This window comes from Sinocyclocheilus rhinocerous, unplaced genomic scaffold (assembly GCF_001515625.1).
Source record: "Sinocyclocheilus rhinocerous isolate Xijiao unplaced genomic scaffold, SAMN03320098_v1.1 scaffold153, whole genome shotgun sequence".
Taxonomy (NCBI): domain Eukaryota; kingdom Metazoa; phylum Chordata; class Actinopteri; order Cypriniformes; family Cyprinidae; genus Sinocyclocheilus; species Sinocyclocheilus rhinocerous.
The window spans coordinates 1,829,678-1,856,869 of NW_015660878.1; the positions used below are offsets into that span (position 1 = coordinate 1,829,678).

Consider the following 27,192-nt stretch of genomic DNA (forward strand, 5'->3'; position numbering starts at 1 on the left):
TATATTTATAATATATATGTAATACTATACAATAATATATATTTTTTAATTTACATTTAAATTAATTTAACTTGAATAATATAATATAATTTAATATGAGTCCAATGTTGTTTCATACTTTTTCATTTCATTTCATTGTATAATAAAAAAAAACACAAAAAAAAACAGCTGACACATTCTTCACAAAAATTGAATTTTTTAATGAACTGTCCCTTTGAACAAATGTTTTTCCGAACTGTTAAGTGTTTCATACCTGTTGGTCTTCCATATGTGGATGGTCTCATCATCAACATTGTCATGTTTCTGGGCTTGTTCGTCCAGGAAGTCAAAGAAATACTTGACTGCAGGAGGAACCACATTCCCAGAACACAACACACTGCGGAAGAAATCATCCACAAACTGCTGCAGCGTGCCCTGTAACACAAGTACATCACAGTACATCACTTTCTAATCATGTTCCAATTCAATTCACATCTACATGTGAATGAAGACAAACATTTAAATGTACAATCAAATGTTCAGTCTAACCCACCTTCATAGAGAGGAGTCTGGTCAGGTAAATCTCAGTGATGGCTTTCGTCGTGGCCTTGTCTTTCATACTTCCTCTCTTTGATTTCACTTCCTCCAGCTCGTCTGCCGGTCTCACCAGGTGAAATACTTTATCGTCCTCCAGCAAAGCATTTCCTGTTCATCACAAAACAAGCACACTTGAAGGACTGATTGCTCTTCCTGTTTGGAGAACAGTTATTTTAGATGTACTTGAGCGGCCCATTAGTTTGGGTTCAGTTCTAGTTCACTCTTCATTTAGTGCGCCAGCAGATTTCAGTCATTCTGTGTTGTTCCATCATTAAGGACTGTCAATATGTTTAGACTATTAAGGGGGATCAATAAGAAGCAATGCACTGCTGTCATTAAATACAATTGGATGAGTAGTTTAAAACTGTAAGTCACTAACTTTCTTCATGGTTGTCTTGGTTCTGGTCGAAAGACTGCTGGGTGTGCAGAACTCGGGACAAGACCAGGGTGGCACCATCTCTCACCTAATATACACAAACAAAAAAATATAACACAGAAGATATTCATTCTAATTAAACAAGAAATAATATGACATCACACAAAATGATCTACATACAAGCAGAGAGAATTTTCTAATTAAAAATAAAATCAACATTTATATATGTATATATGTACCTCCCCCAAAACTAAACTAACCTAAACTAAAGTTAGACTTAACTAAAGTCACTAAAGCTAGGGATTGAATAAAACAAAACTTAATAAAATAAAATAATAAATAAAAATCTGTGATGGAATAAAATAAAAAATTTTAAATACTGTGGGCACAAATAAAGTAAAATATTAATAAAAACTGACAGGCTTGTCAGTAACATTAAAGACTAGATGAAAACCCAAGGTGAATTGGTTTGCATATAACTCAAAATGGTGTAAATTATCCTTAATATTGCATTGTTTATATGAATTTCTTCTTTCTAAATAATGAATTGACTCTGAAATCCAAGTGTACTAGTCAAATTATGGACAAAGAGTACAAATTAATAAAATAAAACTATAAAAATGAAGCACCAGCCACTATAAACTAACAAACGAAGAAATAAATCCCTGTGATGAAATAAAATAAATGCATTAACTATAAGTTTTAAACAAAATCATATAATTTTAATTAACTGATAGTAATAGCACAGTAAAATATGCTCTTCAAGACAACATTAATCAGTGAGAAACATAAAATGCAATAACTTTTCAATACACTGTGACTGTTTATGTGTGTATTCATGTGTGATTATGCAAACACTCACATTGTAATGGGCCAGTGTGTTAATTCGTTTCCACCTTCCCTCTTTCTGCGATGTCAAATCCAGATCGGACAGGATCTGCCCTGTAGAGCCAGGGCGCCACTCTGTGGAAAGGACAGAAAGTATGTCTTACAACACAGTCCCGAGAAAAAAAAACCCAACAAACTTGGCACGTATTCCACTTGACAACCTGAGAAGAAGAAAATCCCTGGCTGGTTTTTCCCTACACTCCTTCTTTTAACCAGATTCATCTGTCTGATGGATGATGCGAGACATCGGCTTTAACACTTCAGCACATTTAGAAGAACAACTCATTAAGAACTGCAGGAGCGCAGACCGACATGCACAAGATCCCACCATTAATCAAACAGCTATCTGTTCAGAAGCGAGTCTTCCTCCAGTACTTTTAAATGCAGCGCATTGTTAATAAAGAGAGCTATTTATGCATGTTACTTTCATAAAGTTGGAAGCTTTTGGAAATGTTCCTGCCGTAATGAATCAAAAGTGCCGGGTGGTACGGAAAATTTGTTCCAAGTCTTACCGAGTGCGACGCTGTCCACCGTGGGTCTCTGGGAGTACGGCAGATTCCTGTACACCTGCTCGATGATCTTCTCCTTCACTTGGGAGATGGAGTCGCAGTTCAGGACTTTGACAGGGGTCACATCGGGACCCTCGCCGTGAACCAACACCTGTAATGTCTAGAGAGTTCAAACAGGCTTTAGTCTACTGATACCATCAACTGTACAAAGATCAGCACATCAAATAAACAATTAGACTGAGAATCACCAATTCCAAGTCAATTACTTAGGCGTAAATCTTGGCTCCATGGGAAACCTGCTAACAAATAAGAGTGCGTTTATTTGTTTTCCGAGATCTCATGAATCGTTTTCCGCAGAGTGGTTTCCTCCAGCGGATAATGGCTGTTCAGTCCCTGAGGAGCAGTGTTACGCTCGTGAATGAGATTACAGACTCACTGCTAGCCAATGAAATGGTGTTAGGAGAGCAATGATGGACACACGAACACGGTCTCCGCTTTCCTGAGTCTCTCTTACAGCGAGACCCATTCTGTATTAACAAGCTTTCTCTTTAATGGGTCCCTTACCGACTATTTTTGCAAGGAAACCATCTTTGTACAGACATGCCACACACTTCAAAAACAAGTCCAGATGCTAAAATATGTCTAGGACTCACCAAAACAGAGTACTCAACATCATCTCCCAGAAGTCCGGTGTCGTTCAGAGTGTACTTTGCTTTCTTCATCTTGGCATCAACTGGACCTTTTTCCACCTGGTGTTTAATGGCCTTAAAGAGCTTATAGAGTGGCTCCCCGGCTGAGTCCTGTGAAAAACACATTAGTCAGACTTTACAGCTAGAAAACAATTTTTGCAATTCTATTCATAGCATAATTGCTCACCTTTAGGAACTGGTAGAGACATATGGACATCCAGTTACACAACATCCTCTCTACAACAGTCTCGGACCTAAACAGGAAACACAGGCCGATAATATCATTTGTCAGTACAGGCAATACCTTAAAAAAATGGGTTTAACTAATTATTGTCTTGCGTCCTGATAAATTACAATCTTAATTTGAACGATCCTGACATCGATGCTTGAAATCCCAAAAAATATAATTTCTCAATGTCTAATTTCAGTGGCGGCACTAAACCACAAAACTTTCTATGGACTCCTCCATCACAGGATGCAAAAACATACAATCCAATCTTCATTTGAACGATCTTGACATCCAAAAAAAATATTTTCTTAATGTCTAATTTCAGTGGCGGCACTAAACCACAAAACTTTCTATGGACTCATCGAGAACCGCATGCAAAAACATACAACGCAACCTGATAGTGTAGTACGATTCACAAACAACTGACTCTTATGAGTGGTTTTGTTTAATGAATGGTTCTAAAAGACATGTGGCCAGTCTGAAACACTGCCATGTATAATTTACAGCATGAGCATTAAAGAACATTTCTCTCTATGTAAGTATGCGTAAGCAAAATGGACATTATAACTAAAATATACCAAAATAAATCTAAATCAAATAAAATAAAAACAGCAATCAAAATTAATTAAGAGCTTAATCAGGAAATTAATCAGGAACTATCTACTAAAGTATTCTGAATGGTTTCAGCAATAGCCATGCTGTTTCTAGGGTGTTTAGTGTGGTTGTAATGTGGTTGTTTACTAGCATAAACCAAAAGGGTCAAGTCTATAATATTCTGGTACAAAGTCCAGGAATTATTAAGTTTTCTATCAACTGCTGAGAAATTTTTAAAGTATGACTGCATGGAAATATTAAAGGGGACACTGGATGCAAAATTCACTTTCACATGGTGTTTGCATATAAGTGTATCTTAGCAGTGTGTAGACACAACCACCCTTCAATGATAAAAATCCATTCACTCCTTTTTTTAATTCCCAAAAAACCTAAACAGTCTCAATTATCAAGCCGTGTTGATTTTCTGAGAAATATGACGTCATACTGTTTGTCTAGGCCCCGCCCACAACTGCTATTAGCATATTTACACCCTCAGCTAGTTGTATGCTGTCTGCCATTTTCTTTGCGCTCAAGCAGCTGTAGCGACAACAATCTCTCGCAAGCAATGCAGGTGTTTTGTTGTTGGATGTAAAAGTGAACATTCACTTTCTCCTGACATGACAGGCACTGAGGACACAGTGGTTTAGTTTTGTTTTTGATGGTAATGCGCCACTAAGTACACAAAAAACAGAAGAGAGGGGTGGAGTAAGCAGTAGTTCATTATCATTTAAAGAGACATGCACCGAAATGGGTCGCTGTGAATAGAGCTGTTTTTTAAAAAGATAAAAAGGTTGTTGTTTTACACGACCATTGAGGAAGTATTTTGCAGACATTTCATGAAGACCCTAAAGAATCGAACCAACTTGTGGACAATGGGTTTCCGATATCCCCTTTAAAGCCAAGTATGAGCAACAATAATAGTGAATTATGTGGATTTGTTCTGACCTGCGGAGCATGAGTTTAGGGTTCTTGCTGTGGATGTATTCCTCCATCAGCTCCAGCAGAAGGGTTCTCATGATGTCTGTGTAGTACTCCAGCTTTCCATGGAGTGCCACCGTCAACAAGGAAGCAAAGTAAACCTTATTCCTGGCGTTGAACTCTTGCCTGCCCTCCAGGGTACGAATGAACTAAATCACAAAGACATGAGCACATAAGTCAGCTTATACAGTACATCAAATCCAGTAGTATGCGGACATGCCAACAGAGCGAACTCATCCAGTTGGAGACTGGAAAATGACGTTAAGGGTCTCACATTGATGAGGAAGGTCTTGCTGTTCAGGAGATTGGAGAACTGGTTGAGTGCCTGGTCTACAATGGCTCTGCGGGATTCTGGGATGTCCAGCTTGCCAGTGATCATGACATCGTTGGCTCCATCTTTGGAGGGCAGGAAGAAAACGCGGTTGGTGTAGTTCTTGTAGTCCAGGAATGGGATTCGAGCTTCATTCAGATCACTAGTGTGGTCCTCCATCTCTATCATAAGATCTAAGAAACACAGAGAGTGAAGTGTAATATATAAGCGAAAGCTTTCAGAATAACAAAACTCAGAATCAGAAAAAAGCTTTACACACACAAGCTACCAGTGCAGAAACAAAAGGTACAGACATAGTGGAGACATACATCATCCTCGTTCTTCTAACAGATTACCTAGAAAGCATATATTTGCTGAAGTGGCCAGTAACAAACAAATAAGAATACAAGGAAATGACCTGTAATCAATAGTTTATGTTCATCCCATCATGACAGAAAATCTCATTCAATTTTTGTACAAGATGATAAACTAATCGAGAAGCAGGAATAACTCACCTGTGAACTCTTTTTTACAGCGATCACGGACGCTCTCCTCTAAATTTGCAAGCTGATTTTTGATTTTCTCATACTCTCGTTCTGCCTGCTGGCTTTTCCTCCTGCACACATACAAACACAAACATTGTTTTTCATTTTCTTAAATCTAATTTACTGCTTATTATTTAATTTTTTTTATTGAAAGTAGAGAGGAAGAAGGGAAATTCAGATCTTAAGTTTATTTGTAGTTCTAAATTTGTGACTTTTAATTTATGTTTGATTATTTTGATCTGCTTAATCTAATTTACTGCTTATTATAGATTATTAATTGAATTAAATACAATGCCTCTTTTAGAGAGGAGAGGAAATCTAGATAATAGGTTTATTTGCTGTTGACAATCAGAAGACTGAATTTTGATTTTTGATCATTTTTTTTTATTTAATTTACTGACTAGTCAACTACTCATGTGTTTACTTCTATATTAAAATAAAACAGTGTTTTTATGTTTTTAGGAGAGTGGACAGGAAATGATAGATTGAAGTGGAGGGAATGAGAACATATTGGAAAAAAAAAAATGGAGCAATATGTCTGATGCGCTACTCACTAGACCACAGCTTTGAAATCCAAGTTATTAAGTTCACATTATTACAGTCTGGTGCACTCAGAGGTTTGTTACCTGTAGCAATAGATCGACACTGCAATGAAGAGGACCATGGGAATGAGGACAGCAGGAATGATGATGTAAAGAGGAACCTCGTATTTCCTCTCAAAGCGAACAGAGCCGACATTCCACTCTCCGTTGCCGAATATGATCTGAAAAAGACAAGAAACATTGAACGCAGGGTAAAATTGGTGAGAATAACTGTGATTAATGCAATTTCTAACCGTCAGCTCCATAGCCTCTGAGCTGGTGTCTCTGCGATGACGTCTGGAGGTGGATTTAGGAGGGCTGGAGGGGGCCACGAGGAACAGCTTATCGTCCTCCAGGATTGTCACTGGGCATAACACATCACCCACAAATGCCTGGGCCTCTTTGGCAGTCATGGCTTTGGAAAAACCTTTACCCTGCATCACAGAAAAGCAATGAAGCAGTTACTGAAACCAAAGTCCCTTAAAGGCATATTTTTCTAAGAGGCATCCAAAATCTGTTGTTAACAAAAATACTTGCATTCACGTTGATGATGCTGTTTTCCGTGATGGCTTTATCGGTCAAAGGAACGAACGAGGGGTCTTGATGGTAAACGAACTCTGTCAAGTTCTCCACCAAGTTGTCCAGCTGGATGATCGTTCTTAAGGACTGGTTAATGTATGTCTTGTTCACAATGGGAGAGAGGAACTCCAGTACGCTCTCATTCTTGTAGATAACTTCTTGGACGAACTGTAGGAAAGAAAACAAGTCAGTTTTTCTCTGCATAAAACATATTATACAAATGTCTGAGCACTAAAAAAAGAAATAAGACAGCAGGATGTCAGCTGCGTGATGAATGTTGCTTATTAACATTAAGAGAAGGGAGACGGAGGAAAGGAAATATTAGGTAGATGCAGACAGAAGAGAAGAGAGAGAGGAAACTCCTCAGCTTGAAACTGAGCAATGGGTTCAGACAGCCCGACATTTGATCAAAAGAAGAAATTACATAAAAATGAAATGCTGACATTTCTTAAGAGCCAATCAATAATATCTGACAACAAAAATAAGGAAACCTGAAGATTTAAAATGAAAGCACAAGCAACACTGAGTAAAAAAGCTTTCAATAAATAATAACTTACACTTTAACCTTATCAAAGTTATTGTATGGCTTCAAAAGACTCTGAATATTGAGCACAATTTGTTTTAGCTACATTTATGGTGCTTTTTTAAAATTCATTATGGAGCCTGTGGTCACTAGGAACTAGAAAATATGCATTTGCTTTTTGAGTTCCATGGACAAATAACATCAAGTCAGTGTTATTTTAGTATTAAAATATAAGAGTAGTTATTAATATTTTAAATGATCTTTTGTTTTTATATTTACATTTTACACTTAATTTTTAGTAATTTTGTTATGTCCTTTTGACATTTTTAGTAGTTTTAAATTTTTTTAAATTTCTATTTAGCTTTAATTTATTTTTATGTCAGTTTCAGTTTTAGGAATTTTAGTACTTAAACTTATTTTATTTTAGTTAGTTGTCGTGCCAAAATTTCAAATTTTAACTTGTTTTTAAAGTGCCCCTATTATGCCATTTCCAATATTGCCTTTCATGCAGTGTGTAATGTAGCTGTATGTGAATGTAAATGATCTGTAAAGTAGTAAAGCTGAAAGTGCACGATAAATAAAGTTATTATCTCCCAAAATAAAGAATCGACTCTCTACAACCTAAACGAGCCGTTAGTAATTCGAATCCCACGAAATAACACATTTGCATAATGCGCGCTGATGTTCTATGTTGGCCGGCCGCGAACAACTTGACCCCGCCCACAAACACGTCATTCTACTGACGACTGCTTCTCTAATCTCGGGGAGTTCAACGCGGGATTCACAAAACACTTGCTGTTGAAAGATGGATCAGTATCCTGTTTATTTGGACCAGCTGCTCCACTGAATCACAACCTGTAAGTATGATAAATAATAGATGTTTATATTTTCTATAGAGCATTCAAAATACAGAACTATTGAAATAGGTGCATCGTTTCCGAAACGCGCTGTACGCCGTGGACCAATCACAACAGACTAGGCCATCTGACCAATCAGAGCAGAGCAGGCTCACGGAAAGGAGGGGTTTAGAGAGACTGAATCTTTAAACTGCTTTGAACGAATCGTTTGAGAATCACTGGAAAATGAGGTGATATTAAATGCATGTAATCCTATTATAGGAGACTCCCAAAACAATATTAGGAACCATAAAAATGGCATAATAGGGGCACTAAGTTTTTCATCTCATATTTATATTTACATTTACATTTTATTTTAGATTTATTTCAGTTAACAAATTATTTTGAATATTTTTTATTTTAGTTAACAAAAACAATACAGCATCTAGCAGGTTTGTATGACATAGAGGTGAGTAAATTCTAAACAAAGATTTCTAAACTTTGATTTTTCACTTTTAGGTGAACTATCACTTTAAGGAAACAAAATGAGTGTCTTCACTTCAAATCCCAGCCTTGCTTATTGTAAGGGACCATTGACTTTACCACAGATGGGCCCAAAAATGATCATATCAAACATTACACGCACCTCTACGTTGCTAGACTTGTGATTGAACTCATCAGAAGAGGGCAGCACTCGCATGGTGGCTCTCTGCACCTGATCAAATCCAGATCCCATCACTACGATCTTACGACCTCCGCTGAAAACACACAAACATGCACACAGACATGTAACGCTTATGTACAAAGCCATATATTTTCACTCCTGAACCTTGAAATACATGTTGACATCTTAATTGTGATCAGATTTTCAAAACCATGGCATTCAAAATCTGAAAGGCCCAATAGTGAGGCTGTATATGTGAGCGAGGCTTAAAATCAGACTTACCAAACAAAGCTGGCCCGTGGGGCGTAATCTGTAACTTTGGGATTGGCTGAGTATTCGAATCCGCTGACTTCTTTGAATGTGTCCTTGCCATACTTTACAATAATGGGCAACCTATCGGAAGGAATCTTCTGTCCTTTATGTGGGCCTGTCATGCAGGTAATCTCCTTGCCAAATGTCAACCTGCATGTTTAAAAACATAAAGACATGATCAGAATTGGACTAAGATAAATCAAATCTGCTTTATTTTTCCTTGTTACTCACACTTTACACGGCTCTCTGTCCACCGTGATGCTGATGTCATCTATGCTAGCCGTGTCTAGGTTGTCTCCCGTGATAGTGATGACGGTTCCTCCAGCGGCTGGGCCTTTAGAGGGGGACACATCCTTCGGGACAGGATCCTGAGAGAGAGAAAAAAAAAACTTCTGTTAACATTTGCTCACTCACAGCTCCAATAATCGCTCCTTTTTCTACATCAGTCTAGCTTTATTAAATATAAATAAGGCTATGCTCACACAGTCAGTGGAATAAAACATAAAATTAATGTCTGAAAAAATATAATAATAACCTACACATACACTACAGTTCAAAATTTGGGCTTAGTAAGATTTTTAAAGATTTCTAAAAGATCATGTGACACTGACGGCTGGAATAAGAGTTGATGAAAATTCAGCTTTGTCATCACAGGAATAATTTACATTTACAAAAAAATATTAAAATATAAACAATTATATTAAATTGTAATATTATTTTATTAAATAAATGCAACTTGGAGAACATAACAGACTTAAAAATTCAAAAATACTGTATCAATTCCAAACTTGTGTAAAATAAAAGTGGTCTATCCTTGTGCTCTAAATGCTGGTTTGCTAAATTCAGAATTAAAAACCCATTTGACTTTGAAAATGTGACTCATTTCTGACTGAGACCTAATATTCTGCTCAAAAACAAAAGAAAAAGTCCAAAAAATCAAGATGATCAACCATCCTTACTAGATCCATTTTGCTGGTTAACATCATGACAATGCTAGTTCACTAGCTTGACTAGTTTCGGGAGTTCAATAATTTAGAAATGTACACAGAAAAAGGCAAACAGGATACTAAACAGCCACAAAGGTTTCATCATAGAGAAAGCAGTTACCCTGTAAGTGAAATACACGTCCGACTGTCCTGTTCTTCCTCCTTCCACCTCCACTTCCACTGGACCGGATTCGCTGCGCTTATTGGGCCCGATCTCACACACAACACTGAAAAAACATGGGTAGAACAGAATGAGAAGCTAAACAGCTCATTCTAACTTACAGCACGTGTTTTAAATGCTCTATACAACAGCGGTACAGTATATGCGGTGATACTGCATTCATCTATTAAGGCAGTAATGCTGTACCTGGTACTGACGGAGTATCTCTCCGGCTGATGAGTACAAGGCACTCCAGCCACGGTGATTCTCTTAATGTCCTCCTGCTTGATGCCCAAGTTAGAGCCTTTTATTGTGACAGAGATCTGACCCTTCATCGGCCCATACCGGGGAACAATCTGGAATGAAAGCAGAACAGCACAGTTAAAAGAAGCCTATAATACTCAAAACCATAAACTATAGAGTTACAAAGATCACCCATAACCATTGTGCCCTTGAGTGATCCAGCTGCTTTGGAGAAAATCATTTGCCAGATGACAAATAATAAAACACCATCAGGCGCAGGCGGCGCGATCATTAGAGTCTCAGATGGATTCAACAAAACACTAGAGTGAGAGACTGAGTTTGTGACTACCAGCGCAGCCATCCATATATCATTTAGGCATGAAAAATGGAGAAGAGAATGAAAAGAAATGGTGTTTTCTAGAGAAGATGAAGAGTAGAAATTTATGAATTGCATTTGAACCGGGAATAGCGAGATTAGTAATCGCTGACGTCACGCCAATGAGATATTATTGGATGCATTTTGAGCTTAGCTTGAAGCGTGACTGAATTTAGTGTTAGCAACGTTTAAAATAATGTAGAGTGACAGAATTGAGAAAAGAAAGACAAGAAGAATGGTCCTCACGTCAGTGATCTTTGGAGGAGGACACTGCGCCAGCTCCTGGTTGCACAGGGCTCTGTAGATGCAGGATTTTGTTGTGTCGCACCACACGCAGTTATACTTCTGATCAGCGTTCTTACACAAACTGCAGTCCTCACGTCTAACTGAACAGTTGTAGAGCACCACTGAGTAGAAAAATGGAGGAAAACAAAGCAATTCAGACGGACACTGAATTCATTGTCTTTAAAAAAATATGCTTCAAAACTACAAAAAAAAAGTTCTTCTAGTTTTTTTGTTTTGTAGAGAAATAAACATTTAATTAAACACTGCTGTTGATCACTATGTTTTCGGAACTTGTGAGTTATGCAAATTAGGCTGTTTATTGTTGTATGTGGTGATTTATTAGTCACATTTAGCACAAGGATTTTTTTATGCTCATTGTTTTTGTGGCAGATAAACACCACTCAGAATATATGCAGGCTGGCAGTTATATATTTTAAAAGATATTGGCTTTAATGTTATGTAGATAACTGCTGTACATTTAGTTAATACCTTGCAGAATAGCTTAAAGGGATAGTTCATGTTTAGCAGATGAGCACTTACAAAATGACATCTTCCAGTTAAAAAAATGCACATAAAATGGACACCTGGATGACATAAATGTGCTTTTATGTAGTTGAAGGGATAGTTCACCCCCAAATGAAAACTTTTTTATTTTCAAAAATGCAATTTTCAAAGTGCTCATCTGCTAAACATGTCTTAAACTTTCCTAGTTGGATATAAAAACAAGATTCGAAAGATCAGTCTCCAAGATGCCAATGATATATAACATATGTTAATCTGCTTATTTTATAAGAGGTTTATCAGATGTTCATACACAACTTTGCCTTATCTTGACAATCCACATGTTTACTGCAGCTTCTCTGAGCTACGATGATGAAAATTCATTGAAATGTACCTCTGAGGGTGCTGTCAATCTTCCTGTCCGTGACTTTATCCTTTATGTAGAACGTCACATTCACCTCTGGCTCTTTGTCATATTCAAACTGGCATAAAAACAGTAGAAAGGCGTCGTTTAAGACACAGATACAGGCAAGCACATCACTGCATCTGGAACAACTGTGCACCGCAGCAAATTCTCCCCTGCCAACATGATGTCTTTGTGAACCCGATCACTAGTGCTCATCTGCTAAACATGTCTAAAACTTTCCTAGTTGGATATAAAAACAAGATTCGAAAGATCAGTCTCCAAGATGCCAATGATATATAACATACGTTAATCTGCTTATTTTATAAGAGGTTTATCAGATGTTCATACACAACCTTGCCATATCTTGACAATCCACATGTTTACTGCAGCTTCTCTGAGCTACGATGATGAAAATTCATTGAAATGTACCTCTGAGGGTGCTGTCAATCTTCCTGTCCGTGACTTTATCCTTTATGTAGAACGTCACATTCACCTCTGGCTCTTTGTCATATTCAAACTGGCATAAAAACAGTAGAAAGGCGTCGTTTAAGACACAGATACAGGCAAGCACATCACTGCATCTGGAACAACTGTGCACCGCAGCAAATTCTCCCCTGCCAACATGATGTCTTTGTGAACCCGATCACTATGTGTTTGTTAACGCCCACATAGGACTGAGCCCTACACACACGTGCAGCTCAATAGCTGTGAATGCCATATTGGCTGCTGCTCAAACTCCAGAAACAAATCTATGTGTGAACAGAGAAGAAGTAGAAAGTGAGGGAGACATAATAGAAGGAGGAATACGAGTGAAGTGTACTGACCTCATATCCCTCAAAACTGTACTTTGACCCATCAGCCTCCACAGTCACCTCGCCCACCTGTTTCATGAGCTCGGTGCCGATCTGAAAGGTTTTGCCCTGAGAGACATGAAGAAAGAGTATTGCTGTTTATGCAGACTCTTAAAAACAGGCACTTTACTATAAAAACCATGCTGACAAATAGCATCACGGAGATATTGGGTAAATATATTTCTTTATTGCATCTTTATTGCTCTCTGAAATATTTGATTCTGATTGCTCAATGGTTACAGTTCTGTGATAAATTATGTAGTTATTGCTAGTAATATATGAAGTGATATAAGAGAAATCACACTAGAAAAAATTATGGAAATTCCTTAACAGTACAACAAGCCCTATTTTTAAAGACTTTTTTTGAGTGTAAAATAATTTAATTAAATCAATCTCACATAAATGTATGCACAGTATTTAGTAAGCATAATGCAATAACGTTCAACTGATTATATATTATTCTTTACATATCTAAAAAAATAAAATAATTAAATAAATACATAAAAATCTTCAAGAAAACCTCAGGATATTCCCTGCATACATTTTATACACTAATATACTAAACATAACAACCACACTATGTACAATAATAAGTAATGCATGTATTTTACCGTATATTTCTCCAAATTTTTGCCCTGAAATTGGATGGAGGTTTTAATTCCAACAGGAATAAGCAGAGGTTCCGGGATCTCAAACTGAGGACACCTGTCATCCTGCAAGAACCATTAAAAAAAATCAAATAAAACTGTTATTAGTCCTGTTTTGTCACCAAAAGACGATTGCTCACCATATATTAAAGCACAAACAGGCATATTAATTTATATATGCATGCACTGTTCCTAACATGACTCACCTCCATGTGTTGTATGATATGATCACCCTTGACAGTGTCATCGCTATCACTGCATGTGTGATCCTGACTGTTCCACTGGCAGCCCCACTTACTGGTCACACATGCAATGCATCTGCAGGACACACAACCGGCCAGTCAAAAGACTAATCTAAAGAAATGCTATATGGAAGACACATTTTTTTAAACAAAAAAAATGCCTGATACTCACGGTGTATTCTCCGATCTCTTCACCACTGCTGCACAGTTGTAAAACTCAAACGCACTAGATGCCACTTCAATGTCGTCATTTACCGTGATCTTCACTTGCACTGCCACAAAATCTACACACATGCATATGAGAATCATATGAGCATATTTTAGGTAGTAGTAATTCATATAGCCAGTTCTAAAATTCTGGTGCTAGATACACCAAGGTCATGGGTTCGATTCCCAAAGAAAGCACAACCTGATACAAGTTTTTGTAACTACAGAATCATTGTAAAATGGGAATCATATCAGCTTTTATGCAGGAGTATTTAATAGGCCAATTTTAAATTTCTAGAGCTCAAGCACTGCCACAAAATCTACACACATGCATATGAGAATCATATGAGCATATTTTAGGTAGTAGTAATTCATATAGCCAGTTCTAAAATTCTGGTGCTAGATACACCAAGGTCATGGGTTCGATTCCCAAAGAAAGCACAACCTGATACAAGTTTTTGTAACTACAGAATCATTGTAAAATGGGAATCATATCAGCTTTTATGCAGGAGTATTTAATAGGCCAATTTTAAATTTCTAGAGCTCAAGAGGTGCTAGATACGCCAAGGTCATGGTTTCAATTCCCAAGGAAAGCACACCTGATAAAGGCTTTTGTAACTCTAGAATCATGGGAAACATGAATTATATAAGCTTTTAGGCATAAGTATTTAATATAGACAATTTTGAATTTCTAGAGCTCAAGAGGTACATATGTTAAGGTCATGGGTTCGATTCCCAAGGAAAGCACAACCTGATAAAAGCTTTTGTAACTCTAGAATCATGGGAAATAGAAATCATATCAGTTTTTAGGCAAGAGCATTTCATATAGCCAATTCTGAACTTCTAAGTCTCAAAAGGGTGCTAGCAACTCCAAGGTCATGGGTTTGATTCCCCAGAAAATCATGACTTGATAAAACTTCTGTAACTCTAGATTCATGTGAAATGGGAATCATATCAGCTTTTAGGCAGGAAAATATAATATGAACAATTCTGAATTTCTAGAACTCAATAGGTGCTAGATACGCCAAGGTTGTGGGTTTGATTCCCAAGGAAAGGAGGACCTGATAAAAGTTTTATCTAACTCTAGAATCAATAAGTTAAACTTCAGAATCTGCTAATAGATTTAGCTTTAGTGTAATGTTTTCATGTGATCAGCCTCCAAATTAAAAATCACAAAACTAGCAAATTACTAACATGAAGAAATTAAAAACTTTTCAAGCCTGACATCATTTTTAGGCATTCTGCAAGACAAACACCATCTGTTTGTTTCGTGAATAAAGGAGGCAGCGAGAGGACAGCTTCACAGTAGGTGATTATTAAGTTAAAGGCAAACAGGATGCCCTCACCTTGTGTCTCAGGTGTGGGTGGTATGTTCTCAGAGGTCGGGAGATCACAGATGACCTGTGCGCCTTCCATAGTTGCGTGACTTTTGTAGCCATCAAACTCACAGTGAAGTCTATCAGGACTGCTGACACTGGGGAGGGAGGGGATGTCAATCATCACCTGCAAGTTTAAACCAGAAAATAAGGATTTAGGAAATAACTAAATAAATACAAACATATATAAATGAATGAATGAATGAAAGATTTTTGTTGTGAAAAACACAATGTTAAAATTCCCAGACATTTCTAGGTTTTGCACAACTGTATTTCCCCTAAAATACGCAATATGAAATTTGAAATAATACTGATTTCAGCAAATAGTAAACAAGTTAGAAGTGTACTGCCTTTATTCATTACCACTGATCCAGGAATTTAATTATGGTATACAGGAAGCCTCTTCAATCAACCATGACCACTTGAGTTTCTTCTGAGACATATTAGAAATGCATGAAAAGTGCTCTGTGCGTTCATGTGGTATGAAATGATAGTTTCAGATGCCTTGTTTAGTAACTTCATCATGTCATCTCATGAAAAAAGGATTAGACTCACAGACTGGATCTGTTACAGCCAGTAAATATCAATCCTGAGTCAATCCTTAAGAGGTTAGGGTTTGAAATAACTCCAGACTGTATCACAGTGTGTGTGTTTGTGTACATGCTATGCTTTAGTACCTGTGTACGTTCTGTTTTCTTGCAGCTGATGTTGGGGGGCTCGAAGGACTCAATGGTAACACATGTTTGTTTTGGACTCCACAACCAGGCGTTCTTTCCTTCTCCTTTGCGACAATCCTTTTTCCTTGTACAACTGCAAGAGCAAAGCAGACAAACACTGGTAATGAGCCATACTGCATTCACTTTAACTGGACTGCACACAGATATCTACCACATACCGCTCGCTAAATTTGTAACAGGCAACTCTAAGACTTAGATTACACCATATTTTAGAGTTTAAACAATTTTGAGATCACTAAACTGCTTAGTATTCTAAAACATACTTTAATAAGGATGTTAGTCACATGACCCATAGGGGCCATGGATCTAAGTTTATTTGACAATAGAAATATTAAACTCTGTTGTAGTATGGCAGTGTTATTACTTGTCCTGCCCTTTACTGGACAAGAATGCCCAACTGATGGTGTGCTTTTGGTAATAAAATGAGTCTAAAAGACTTACCGGCCTTCCAACACACACCAGCCACAATATGGGTCCCGTTGGGAGACACATGATTGACAATCATTCTTCTGCTCACAGGCCTGCACTGGCACTTTGGTGATCTAAGCAAAAGAGAAGCAAATAAGACAACAGCCACAACCTTTAAATGACCAATTTGTTCACTTATTTAGTTTAAGATGCCTAATAACTGATGCATATGTGATTGAAGGTTCAGCATTTGTATTAAGAGTTTGAGGTGAGATCACATTATAAAAAAAGGTCCATTGTCCATCGTCAAGCACTTTTTGCCATATCTTTAGGACCCAAAACCTTTACCATATCCATACCTTTAGCATATAATCTCAGCAACATCAGAAGTGTTGCCTTGCAAAATAACATTTGTGTGCAAAAAACTGTCAATTTATGAAGCAGCTTATGGCAGTTAACTTGAGTGATCCACTTCAACACTCCGAGTTTCCCGCTTCTAATATATGGGCCATGTGAATGAGCAAAATGACTGATGGGAAAAGAGCGCCCCAAAGTCTTCTGATTGGCTAAAAGAATATGACACAGCCTACTGTTACATTTTTGTGGCAGATTACAGAGTCTAGGGATGTCACATGTGATATTTCAAGATATCTCTATATGTTTTCTGCACCATTTCATAAAAAATTCCATCAAGATTGGCAAGCCTACATCATTCAAACAGGTTTTAACCAGTGCATGATCTCTGTTGACTCACTGTGATATATGAGTTGTGGATAAACAAACCTTTCTGCCAGTGGTGATGTACAAGATATCCAAAGTTGAATTAAAAAAGAGGTTTTTGTTCACCCCACCGTCTGTGCGTTCCCCTAGAATCTTGTTATAAAGATCAGGGTGACTGGGGTCAAGATGCACCTGCAAGCAGAAAGTTAATTCATTCATGCATTTGGCAAATGCATTTATCCAAAGCAACTTACATGTAAACACTGTATTATATGGGCAGTACAGCTAGAGCAAGCCCTAGGGTTAAGTTTATTTCTCAAGTGGTTGCAGCTCATACTGTAAATCACCCATTCTTGGGTTTGAACCAACAACGTTTTGGTTTCCAGCCCGTATTATTAACCACCAAGCTAGACCACCACAGCAGTCAAACCTCAAGGGCTTTAGTGAAATTTAAAGTGGACAGAAACCAGACCCTGGAATGGGACTCACCTTTAAGACATCTGCTCCACTGGTTCCCAAAAATGCCACAGTGTGCTCATTCTCCACCGCCACAGCTACAGCTGTCAGCATGTCATTTCGGGTGTAGATGGGTTTGACAGCTAGAGCGTACTCAGGTTTACTGGCTAGTGGAGACGGCAGGAACTCTGCACCGCATTTATATGCCTTCACCATGTTCTTCTGTTGGGCGAAAAGACACACCACATTCAGAGGGGTCGTAAAGGCCCACAAAAAATGGAACCAGAATTGAAGTAATACAACAACTCACATCTCTTTTGGTCTTGCAGATGGCCTCAGTCTTGGAGATGTAGGGTGAATAAACAGTCTTTGGTTTCTCATCCTCCAGAACTTCTCCTATATAGCAGGACTCAATCACCTCCTCAAGCCTGGCGTTAATGCTGCTGAGCGGGTACATGCACAAGGCCGAACGGCCACCATCCTCATCCGCGCTGAACACCGCAAACAGAACCTTATCGTTGGGATTTGAAGGGATGATCTTCCTAGCCAAAACTTCTCCTGGTGTGGCCAGATACACTGCTTGGACCTTGTTGTACGTGTTATCCTGTTGTTCAGTGTTGACGGAGCAGTTGAGCTGGAGCTCGGTGTAAGAATAGTAATGATGGTCATTCTCGCACAGACGTGCTATAAATGTGATCTTCCTACTGTCGCTGGTGCCTGGAGTGCGTGAGAACAAGAAGTAGATGTAGCCATTGTCTTTGAAAGCATGACGAAAGTCGTGGAGGTAACGCTGGACGAAAGGACTAGCTTGCACAGTGGAAGCTTCAACCATGTTCTCAAAGACATCCATTTCTCCATGCTCCTGCAGCAATCGGGTGCTGATGAGTTTCGAACTGTCCGAGCTACCATAGCCCTTCCCCACTAGAAATATGCTGAGGTTTGCATTATTATGAGCTTCTATAAAATAAGAAATTACTCCCACAACGGCAACAGACTCCTCCGTGCTGGCTACGTACGTCTTCTCACCTTTAGTGTCACTGTAGTACACCTGTTCGTCCACGCTGTTGAGGTTTACCAAAGAGCAGATGCCCCTGAAAAGGCTTCCGCAAACAATCAAGGTGCCGTTGGCGGAGTTTACCAGCAGGAGTTTGTTGATGTTGTCCATATCCTTTGCATCAGTGCACTGTGCAGTGATTGGTGGAGTGCAGTGTGGGTTGTCCGTCTTAGGGCCTGTTGCAGCACTGCTTTCCTTCAGCAAGTCATAGTTTAGCTGATAGATGTTATTAATGGCACCCACATAAATTCGGCCGGTTTGAGGGTCCTGAACGACATTGTTGATGATGGTATCAGACAAGAAATAATCTTGAGTATCATCACAGCAAGATGAGCCAAAACACAGCAGCAGGGACAACGCTGCCAGGGCCCTCCACGCCATCTCTTGAAGAGAGAGAAAGAAAACAAGATATATATATATATATATATATATATATATATAATGTAAGAGGACAAGTTACATACCTGTGCAGGGTCTTATACTGTCAGGTGGTATAACTTCCCAAAACTTAATGACATTTATGAATTCATGAAAATAATTATATTTGTAAAATTTAAAACTGAAAAGTGTATTTTAAAACTTTTTGAAAATAATTTGTCATGTGTGTAAAGTCACATGTATTGAGGTTTTTAAGGAAGGTGTTTTACTTTTAGCTTGATGGCTACACCATATAACATTTTTCATTGAATTTAAACATTTGCTGAACATAGTTTTAATGTGTTGCTTTTTCAAAAGAATCCAACATGAATACATAAAATACATTTTTAAGAACTTGGAACATGAGTTTTAAACTAAATTGACAAATGAGATAGCAAAAATGGAAGATCTTTTATTATTGACCCAATAGAGATGCACGCCTTAGCAGGCAGAACTAATAAATTCACACTTGAAAACTGACGTCTTTTTGGAAGCTGGAGAATTTCTTTGGTATGCATCATTATACTATACTGAAGTAAGCACTAGTCAAAAGTGCTACCAACAAAGACTAAGTTAAAATAAAAATCGATCAGGCCTCTCAACTCTTCCCTCAAAGGGGTTGCAGATGGCTGCGTGATTTGACATGCTGATACAAGCAAAGCATTTCTAAAGAAGCTCGTCCTCCACTCCTGCACTCCTTTCATTCTCCTTTTCATCCGTCCCCTCAGCACTTCAGCAGGTCCTAAAAACACTGGGGCGGAAGTCAAACGCTCATCAAAGCAATCACAGGGCAGCCTGATTCCAGCATAACAGAAGGGGGCTCAATGAATTATGGGTACAACCTCAGCAGGTGGGCCAAACAATCCTGTCCTCCTTCTGTAAACAACCCCTACAATAACCAGCGCGGCATTCAACGTTATTGTGTTAGACAGGAAAATCTAATCACAGTCGTGAACACTCTTGAGCTAATTTTAGATGTTTATAAGGTTGCAAAAGTAGTTGGGGGGATGAAATATTAACCATATTCACTCAATATTCCTGACCATTCCATCACTCCCCAGAAGTCCACAGGAACTCAATCTTATTTCCCTAAACGTGGTGACAATCCTCTGGAGTGGACTTCCACATAACTGACTGCGATGTTTAGATTGCCAGAGCAAATACTTTCACTGCAAATCGAATGGCAGGAGTCTCTCAGACACCATGATCCTGAGCCCAGAGCTTATAAAGAATTCATGCTAAGAGTTTAGTGGATATTACAGCTTATTGGCTTTAAGGACTGGACGCCAGAGGCACGATATGAGGCAGGTCAACAGTTTTTGGTTTCTCGTCCTCCAGAACTTCTCCTACGTAGCAGGACTCAATCACCTCCTCAAGCCTGGTGTTAATGCTGCTGAGCGGGTACATGCACAAGGCAGAATGGCCACCGTCCTCATCCACGCTGAACACCGCAAACAGAACCTTATCATTGGGATTCGAAGGGATGATTTTCCTAGCCAAAACTTCTCCTGGTTTGGCCAGATACACCGCTTGGACCTTGTTGTACGTGTTCTCCTGTTGTTCAGTGCTGACAGAGCAGTTGAGCTGAAGTTCGGTGTAAGAATAATAATGATGGTCATTCTCGCACAGGCGTGCTATAAATGTGATCTTCCTGCTGTCACTAGTGCCCGGAGTGCGCGAAAACAAGAAGTAGATGTAGCCATTGTCTTTGAAAGCATGGCGAAAGTCGTGGAGGTAACGCTGGACGAAAGGACTAGCTTGCACAGTGGAAGCTTCAACCATGTTCTCAAAGACATCCATTTCTCCATGCTCCTGCAGCAATCGGGTGCTGATGAGTTTCGAACTGTCCGAGCTACCATAGCCCTTCCCCACTAGAAATATGCTGAGGTTTGCATTATTATGAGCTTCTATAAAATAAGAAATTACTCCCACAACGGCAACAGACTCCTCCGTGCTGGCTACGTACGTCTTCTCACCTTTAGTGTCACTGTAGTACACCTGTTCGTCCACGCTGTTGAGGTTTACCAAAGAGCAGATGCCCCTGAAAAGGCTTCCGCAAACAATCAAGGTGCCGTTGGCGGAGTTTACCAGCAGGAGTTTGTTGATGTTGTCCATATCCTTTGCATCAGTGCACTGTGCAGTGATTGGTGGAGTGCAGTGTGGGTTGTCCGTCTTAGGGCCTGTTGCAGCACTGCTTTCCTTCAGCAAGTCATAGTTTAGCTGATAGATGTTATTAATGGCACCCACATAAATTCGGCCGGTTTGAGGGTCCTGAACGACATTGTTGATGACGGTATCAGACAAGAAATAATCTTGAGTATCATCACAGCAAGATGAGCCAAAACACAGCAGCAGGGACAACGCTGCCAGGGCCCTCCACGCCATCTCTTGAAGAGAGAGAAAGAAAACAAGATATATATATATATATATATATATATATATATAATGTAAGAGGACAAGTTACATACCTGTGCAGGGTCTTATACTGTCAGGTGGTATAACTTCCCAAAACCAGGAAAATCTAATCACAGTCGTGAACATTCTTGAGCTAATTTTAGATGTTTATAAGGTTGCAAAAGTAGTTGGGGGGACGAAATATTAACCATATTCACTCAATATTCCTGACCATTACATCACTCCCCAGAAGTCCACAGGAACTCAATCTTATTTCCCTAAACGTGGTGACAATCCTCTGGAGTGGACTTCCACATAACTGACTGCGATGTTTAGATTGCCAGAGCAAATACTTTCACTGCAAATCGAATGGCAGGAGTCTCTCAGACACCATGATCCTGAGCCCAGAGCTTATAAAGAATTCATGCTAAGAGTTTAGTGGATATTACAGCTTATTGGCTTTAATGACGGGACTCCAGAGGCACGATATGAGGCAGGGCAGAAGTGACGGGCTTTTTCTCTTTACTTCGTGTCTGTCAGAGCTCTGGCCTGCAGGGTTTCAATGAGATTAGAGGTTACTGTGAGGGGGAGTGTGTTACATTTTGCTTGTGTGTATGAGTCTAGTGTTAACTGTTAACAGGAGGCGATCTTTGCTGCTGATTCAGAGCACATGGGTGATTTGTCTGGACTGTACAGCTTTAGAAAAGTGACAGGAAGGATAGGTTTTGGCAAATTGTCAAGTTTCATTATGAATATTTAGACTGACAATCCCCCTCTTCCCCTCAAACACAAGACCAAATTATTAACAGGAACAATGATGCCAGTCTCTCAGTACAGACTTGATATTTGTGGTGAGTGTGCCACACGGCTCTGACTAAGCATCACAAAAGAATGCAGTGTGCCTTATGACACACTCCTTGATTTGCATGTTAACACACACAAACCTTAGTCATTGGTGGCGCTTGCTAAGGCAGGCTTTCCTGTTGCTAGCACATTCTCAGGCTTAGCTCTAAGCATTATGCTCAAAAACCACTGTTCTTAAGAAAAGAATTTAAGGATACATTTAGGATCAATTCTAAAAAGTTCAAAAGATAATTCCACAGAACAATTTTAAAACAGTTCTTTATTGGAATCCATGGTTTCATGAAGAACCTTTAACATCCATGAATGCTCCACTGTACAAAAAAAATTTTTTTATAGCAGAAAAAGGTTCTTTGGATGTTCTTTAAATGTTCTTCACAATGGTTCTTTTAAGAACTGTTAACTGAAAGGTTCTTTGGGTAACCCAAAATGGTTCTTCTACATCTACGACATTGCGGTGAAAACCTTCTGGAACCTTTACTTTTAAGAGTGAAGAAAGTAAGTCGTACTGGTTTGGAATAAGCATAAGTGTGAGTAAATGACAGAATTTACATTCTAGGGTGAACTATCCCATTAAGTGAGAAGCTATAGCGACTTTAAAAGGTAATTTAAGAACATTTTTTAAGAATGTTTTTTGCTATGGGCAAAGTTACGGTTCCAGAATATCACAGAAACCTATGGACAGTGGAACAGTCAGTACCACCATAAACACCTTAGCAAGCACCCTTAAGACAACCACATAGCAACTTGCTAAAAAACACTTCTTAGCATCATCTAAGCAACACCCTGGCAACCACCCAAAACACCCTAGCATTGTTGCAGTGAGTTCTCCAAACACCACTCGCAATCTTCAGAAAATCTAGTTTTATCAACCCTCATACACAAACAAGCACACATTGCCAGAACATCCTGCCTACATGTGGCTCCACTGAGGCCTAGACACGTGACCAGTACTCACCCTTCAAAACGTCTCAACAAGAAAGAGTAGGAAGTATGTTTGCATGTTTCTGTATGGCTGTATTCCTTGGATTTACAACCGAGGGCATGGCTCAGATGGTATTTCCTTCATTTCTCAATGCTTTACTGATCCAGAGCCAAACCAAACACATTTCCTCTAAATTACTTTAGGGCTATCTCAACCTGAGCTGCCGGTAAATGAACTCGCAATGCAGGCAGCAGAAGTATGAACAAGGAAGGAGGCCTGCGTTTGATGCTCATATTGTGAGTGGGAGTGTGTATTGCAGTTCAGATCAGCAGCAACAGTGTGTTATTCCTTCTCTCTGTGTTAAGAAACAACATGACTGGTTGCTCAGTACACAAGCAGACAAGTGCTGAACCAGCACTACTCTTACCGCAGGGCATTACGCTGAAATTTCTCAGCCGAGTTAATAGTAAACCCCACATCTTCTCTCAAACTCCCAAGCAGACTTCCCCTCTCGCATACAAATTTTGACTGACCCTCCGTAGAAGCTTGTTTCCTCACTCTCTCCACAGCTAACTCATGTATCATTTACAATATTCCCTCATATTTTTCTCATTAAACTGGGTCTTACTTTTTCCTGTCTCAGCTTGTGTGCATACATAGAGACAACATACAGTTTGCCAACAGCAGATAGAGGTTTGTTCGGGAAACCTGTCTGAAACATATCATGGTTTGGTTGGTTAGCATGGTTCAATTAGCCCCTACTGGTAGATGGGTGTTACTACATTGTTCTGCTAACAAAAAGTGAGTTAATTAAATTCACAATAAGTTACTGTACTTTAGGGCTGCACCGTATATATTAAAATAAAAAACTATATTACGACATGGCTTAATGCTATAGTCAAATTGCGAAGGCTGTTTTAATTTTTTTAATTGTTTTAAATAAACTTTATGCCAATGTGACTGATGCTGAAGCACTTTATAATGAGCTGTAAGCGTGTAAATAAACACTGCTGCGCTTCACTCTGAAACTGGCAGCACATATATTTATTTGGAAAATGGCCAAAAGTTTAATCATTTAACTAAATTAATAAAAAAAAATAAGATTCAAAAATTACTATAAAATAAAAGGATTTTTATTATTTTTATTAAATACTCAATTGTATATTTTTCTTTATTATTCAATTTCTTTTATCCTTTTATCGTTCAACCTAAAAAAAAAAAAGTTTAAAATATATATTTTTTCAGCTTTTTCATTCTTTTTTTCTAAGCAGGTGCATTCCTCAACCAAATCACCCAATAATACAGAATGATTATTTATTTCTAAATAAAGCTAAGTAGGTTATCTTGAAAAAAAAACTTTATTTTTTCATATTGAAGAAAAACAAAATTTCCCTGTCAGTTTTTTTCCAATATCGTGCAGCACTATACTTTACTCTAGTAGAAGTTTTGCCCAATTTATTTGAGGGCTCTTCAAAGTTCACATGTTAACCAATGCTAACAAATTGATTTCTCCAGGTGTTCAAGATCTACTCAGACTGAAAATAGGCAATATTTTAGCGATTCTGTTTGGTGATGCTATTGGCATAGAAATCACACACTTCACCTTTAAAACTTGCTGTTTGGTAATGCAGAGTGGGATGCCAGGTTCTGCCCTCCTGTCATGGCCGCCTCTGCCTTTGCTTTTCAATGACAGTCTCCACGGACGGCTCGGAATGATTGACGGGTGAGACCGGCAGACTAATTAAGGCTGGGTTCAGAGGGACCACGAGTGGCTGGATACGCGCAGGTAAATTCAGGCCAGTACTGAAAGAGCTCTTTGAATATGTAAAAGGGAGAGATTTAAACTATCCCAGTCTCTTGGAAGATTTGCCTCTCACTTTGGCTCTGTCCCAAATGGCACATTCAAAGTGGACTTATGTGGCCTTCATTGGCATGTGTCTGTGAAGTCAACGAGACAGTATGGTGTCATAATTATAGTTTAAAAGGACCCAACATATCATCTTAACCAAACATATCAGACAGCGGCAAACAAGATATTCAAATGCGAGTTTAAAATACACTCCATTGCTTTGTCAATGACCTGAATTTTACCAATGTAAAAATGAAAATTAAATGAACAGCTTACATTTCCTTCTTCAGAAAAATCTAACATATGACTTCAGAAGACATGAAATATAGTTTACAAACTATTTTTATAAAACATTTATTGTGCTTTTTTGTCATTTTGGAGCTCAGCAGCCCACATATCCATTCACTTTCATTTTGAGAATAATCAGGACATTTTATTTAAGTTTTCTCCCATAAAAGATGATGGCAAGTGCGTGTGTGTGTGTGTATATATATATATATATATATATACACACACACTTGCCATCAACTTTTATGGGAGAAAACTTAAATATATATATATTAGGGCTGTCAAAAAAAATTCAAATTTCGAATATTCGTCGAATTAAAAAAAAAATGTTGCATTCGAATTTAAGGTCTGCGTCAGCCGTTAGGCAGCCTTATCAGTGGCGCACGAGTTGCGATGACGATGTAAGTGTCATTGCATTTTAATGCTTTTGTTAGCGTATATTAGTGCTGTCAAACGATTAATCGCATCCAAAAATCTATATAGATCTATAGATCAAAATCTATATAGTTTTAAAATCTTTAAATACATATTTTGTAATGAAAATTGTTTACATTAACATTCAACCACGTAACCCCAATGACTTTTTTTTAAATGTGCAAAAAACATATTAATCATAAAACATATGATTAAATAAACGATTAATATATAGAAAGAAGCCTTAACTATAGTTATATGATAGTTTCTTCACTGTTTTAAAGCTTTTTTGTTTGTCTGTAAAGTCATATTTTGAGAAAGACCCAGCTAGGAAATTCCTCAACATTTCTCCTTTCTTGATCCTTGAAAGAAACCAAGCCATTCGGCTTGAAATGACATGAGGGTGAGTAAATTATGACAGAATATAAATATATAAGTTTAAATACACATCTCTGTTGTGATCTGTGATCTCAAATCACATATCTGTTTAAAGTGTTCGGTGTTTGACTGGAAAATGAAGGGGAATCGGGACAGAGATGCAGGACGGACAATTAAAGTATTTACGACTGAGCAAAGCTGCATTGAGGCACTTACAGATTGAGGTTAATAGCAAGAATGCCCTTGTCTAACATGCCTGTGTGTGTGTGTGAGGGATGAAGAGAGAGTGAAGCAGAGTGTGTTCACTACCCAGCTGGTCCCAATCAAGTGAGAGACGAGTGCAAAGGTTAAGGTAATTACTCTGGCTGGATATGAACTAGTTCAGGGCTCTGATGGTCAGCAGGAGGACAAAGGGGACAAACAAACAGATAAAGAGCATCTCACCCTCTCCTCTAGACAGACCGTCTCGTCTGTATTTGTGCCTTCATGATGCTGCTGAATTTACCCTCTTCCTCATTAGCGTTCCTGAAACATCTCTATCACAATCTCTGCCTCTTGCTGTCTTTCCCTCTCGCGCTCCTGCTTTTTTGAGCTCAATCACTGGTGCTGCAGATAATCACTCTATTCTACAGCTGTCAGCCGCAGAGAGAGAGAGTGAATGGGAGATGAAAGTGAGTGAAACACGTAGCCCAGGCTTTCATAGGCCAGGTTCGAGCGCAGAATGCCCAAATACAGTTTAGTTTCGTAAATCTCCTCAAAAACAATTTTGATGCAATTTGTCAGCAGCACATCAACTGCTGTTACACGGGCAGGGATCAAAGC

General features: G+C 38.5%; 2 protein-coding genes across 2 annotated transcripts in view; both read right to left on the bottom strand.

Moving 5' to 3' along the window:
• Positions 1-19,226, bottom strand: part of LOC107725571 (plexin-B2-like) — a 22,846-nt gene extending 3,620 nt beyond the window's left edge. The window contains exons 1-30 of the mRNA XM_016534864.1: positions 18,101-19,226; positions 17,824-18,012; positions 17,398-17,526; positions 16,648-16,748; positions 16,147-16,279; positions 15,440-15,596; positions 14,059-14,170; positions 13,851-13,962; positions 13,609-13,710; positions 12,971-13,066; positions 12,576-12,663; positions 11,201-11,361; positions 10,543-10,691; positions 10,297-10,402; positions 9,421-9,557; positions 9,160-9,339; positions 8,860-8,971; positions 6,813-7,022; positions 6,530-6,709; positions 6,321-6,457; positions 5,665-5,765; positions 5,114-5,343; positions 4,807-4,988; positions 3,226-3,292; positions 3,003-3,149; positions 2,353-2,509; positions 1,815-1,915; positions 956-1,040; positions 533-684; positions 254-414 (exon numbers count right to left, since the gene is read on the bottom strand). Of these exons, the coding sequence (XP_016390350.1) occupies positions 254-414; positions 533-684; positions 956-1,040; positions 1,815-1,915; positions 2,353-2,509; positions 3,003-3,149; positions 3,226-3,292; positions 4,807-4,988; positions 5,114-5,343; positions 5,665-5,765; positions 6,321-6,457; positions 6,530-6,709; positions 6,813-7,022; positions 8,860-8,971; positions 9,160-9,339; positions 9,421-9,557; positions 10,297-10,402; positions 10,543-10,691; positions 11,201-11,361; positions 12,576-12,663; positions 12,971-13,066; positions 13,609-13,710; positions 13,851-13,962; positions 14,059-14,170; positions 15,440-15,596; positions 16,147-16,279; positions 16,648-16,748; positions 17,398-17,526; positions 17,824-18,012; positions 18,101-19,225 (5,099 nt within the window). The 5' untranslated portion in view covers position 19,226. The remainder of the gene's footprint in view (positions 1-253; positions 415-532; positions 685-955; positions 1,041-1,814; positions 1,916-2,352; positions 2,510-3,002; positions 3,150-3,225; positions 3,293-4,806; positions 4,989-5,113; positions 5,344-5,664; positions 5,766-6,320; positions 6,458-6,529; positions 6,710-6,812; positions 7,023-8,859; positions 8,972-9,159; positions 9,340-9,420; positions 9,558-10,296; positions 10,403-10,542; positions 10,692-11,200; positions 11,362-12,575; positions 12,664-12,970; positions 13,067-13,608; positions 13,711-13,850; positions 13,963-14,058; positions 14,171-15,439; positions 15,597-16,146; positions 16,280-16,647; positions 16,749-17,397; positions 17,527-17,823; positions 18,013-18,100) is intronic.
• A 1,307-nt stretch (positions 19,227-20,533) lies between these two features.
• LOC107725509 (plexin-B2-like) overlaps positions 20,534-27,192 on the bottom strand; it is an 85,346-nt gene continuing 78,687 nt past the window's right edge. Inside the window, exon 3 of the mRNA XM_016534784.1 lies at positions 20,534-21,648. Coding sequence (XP_016390270.1) covers positions 20,534-21,646 — 1,113 coding nt within the window. The 5' untranslated portion in view covers positions 21,647-21,648. The remainder of the gene's footprint in view (positions 21,649-27,192) is intronic.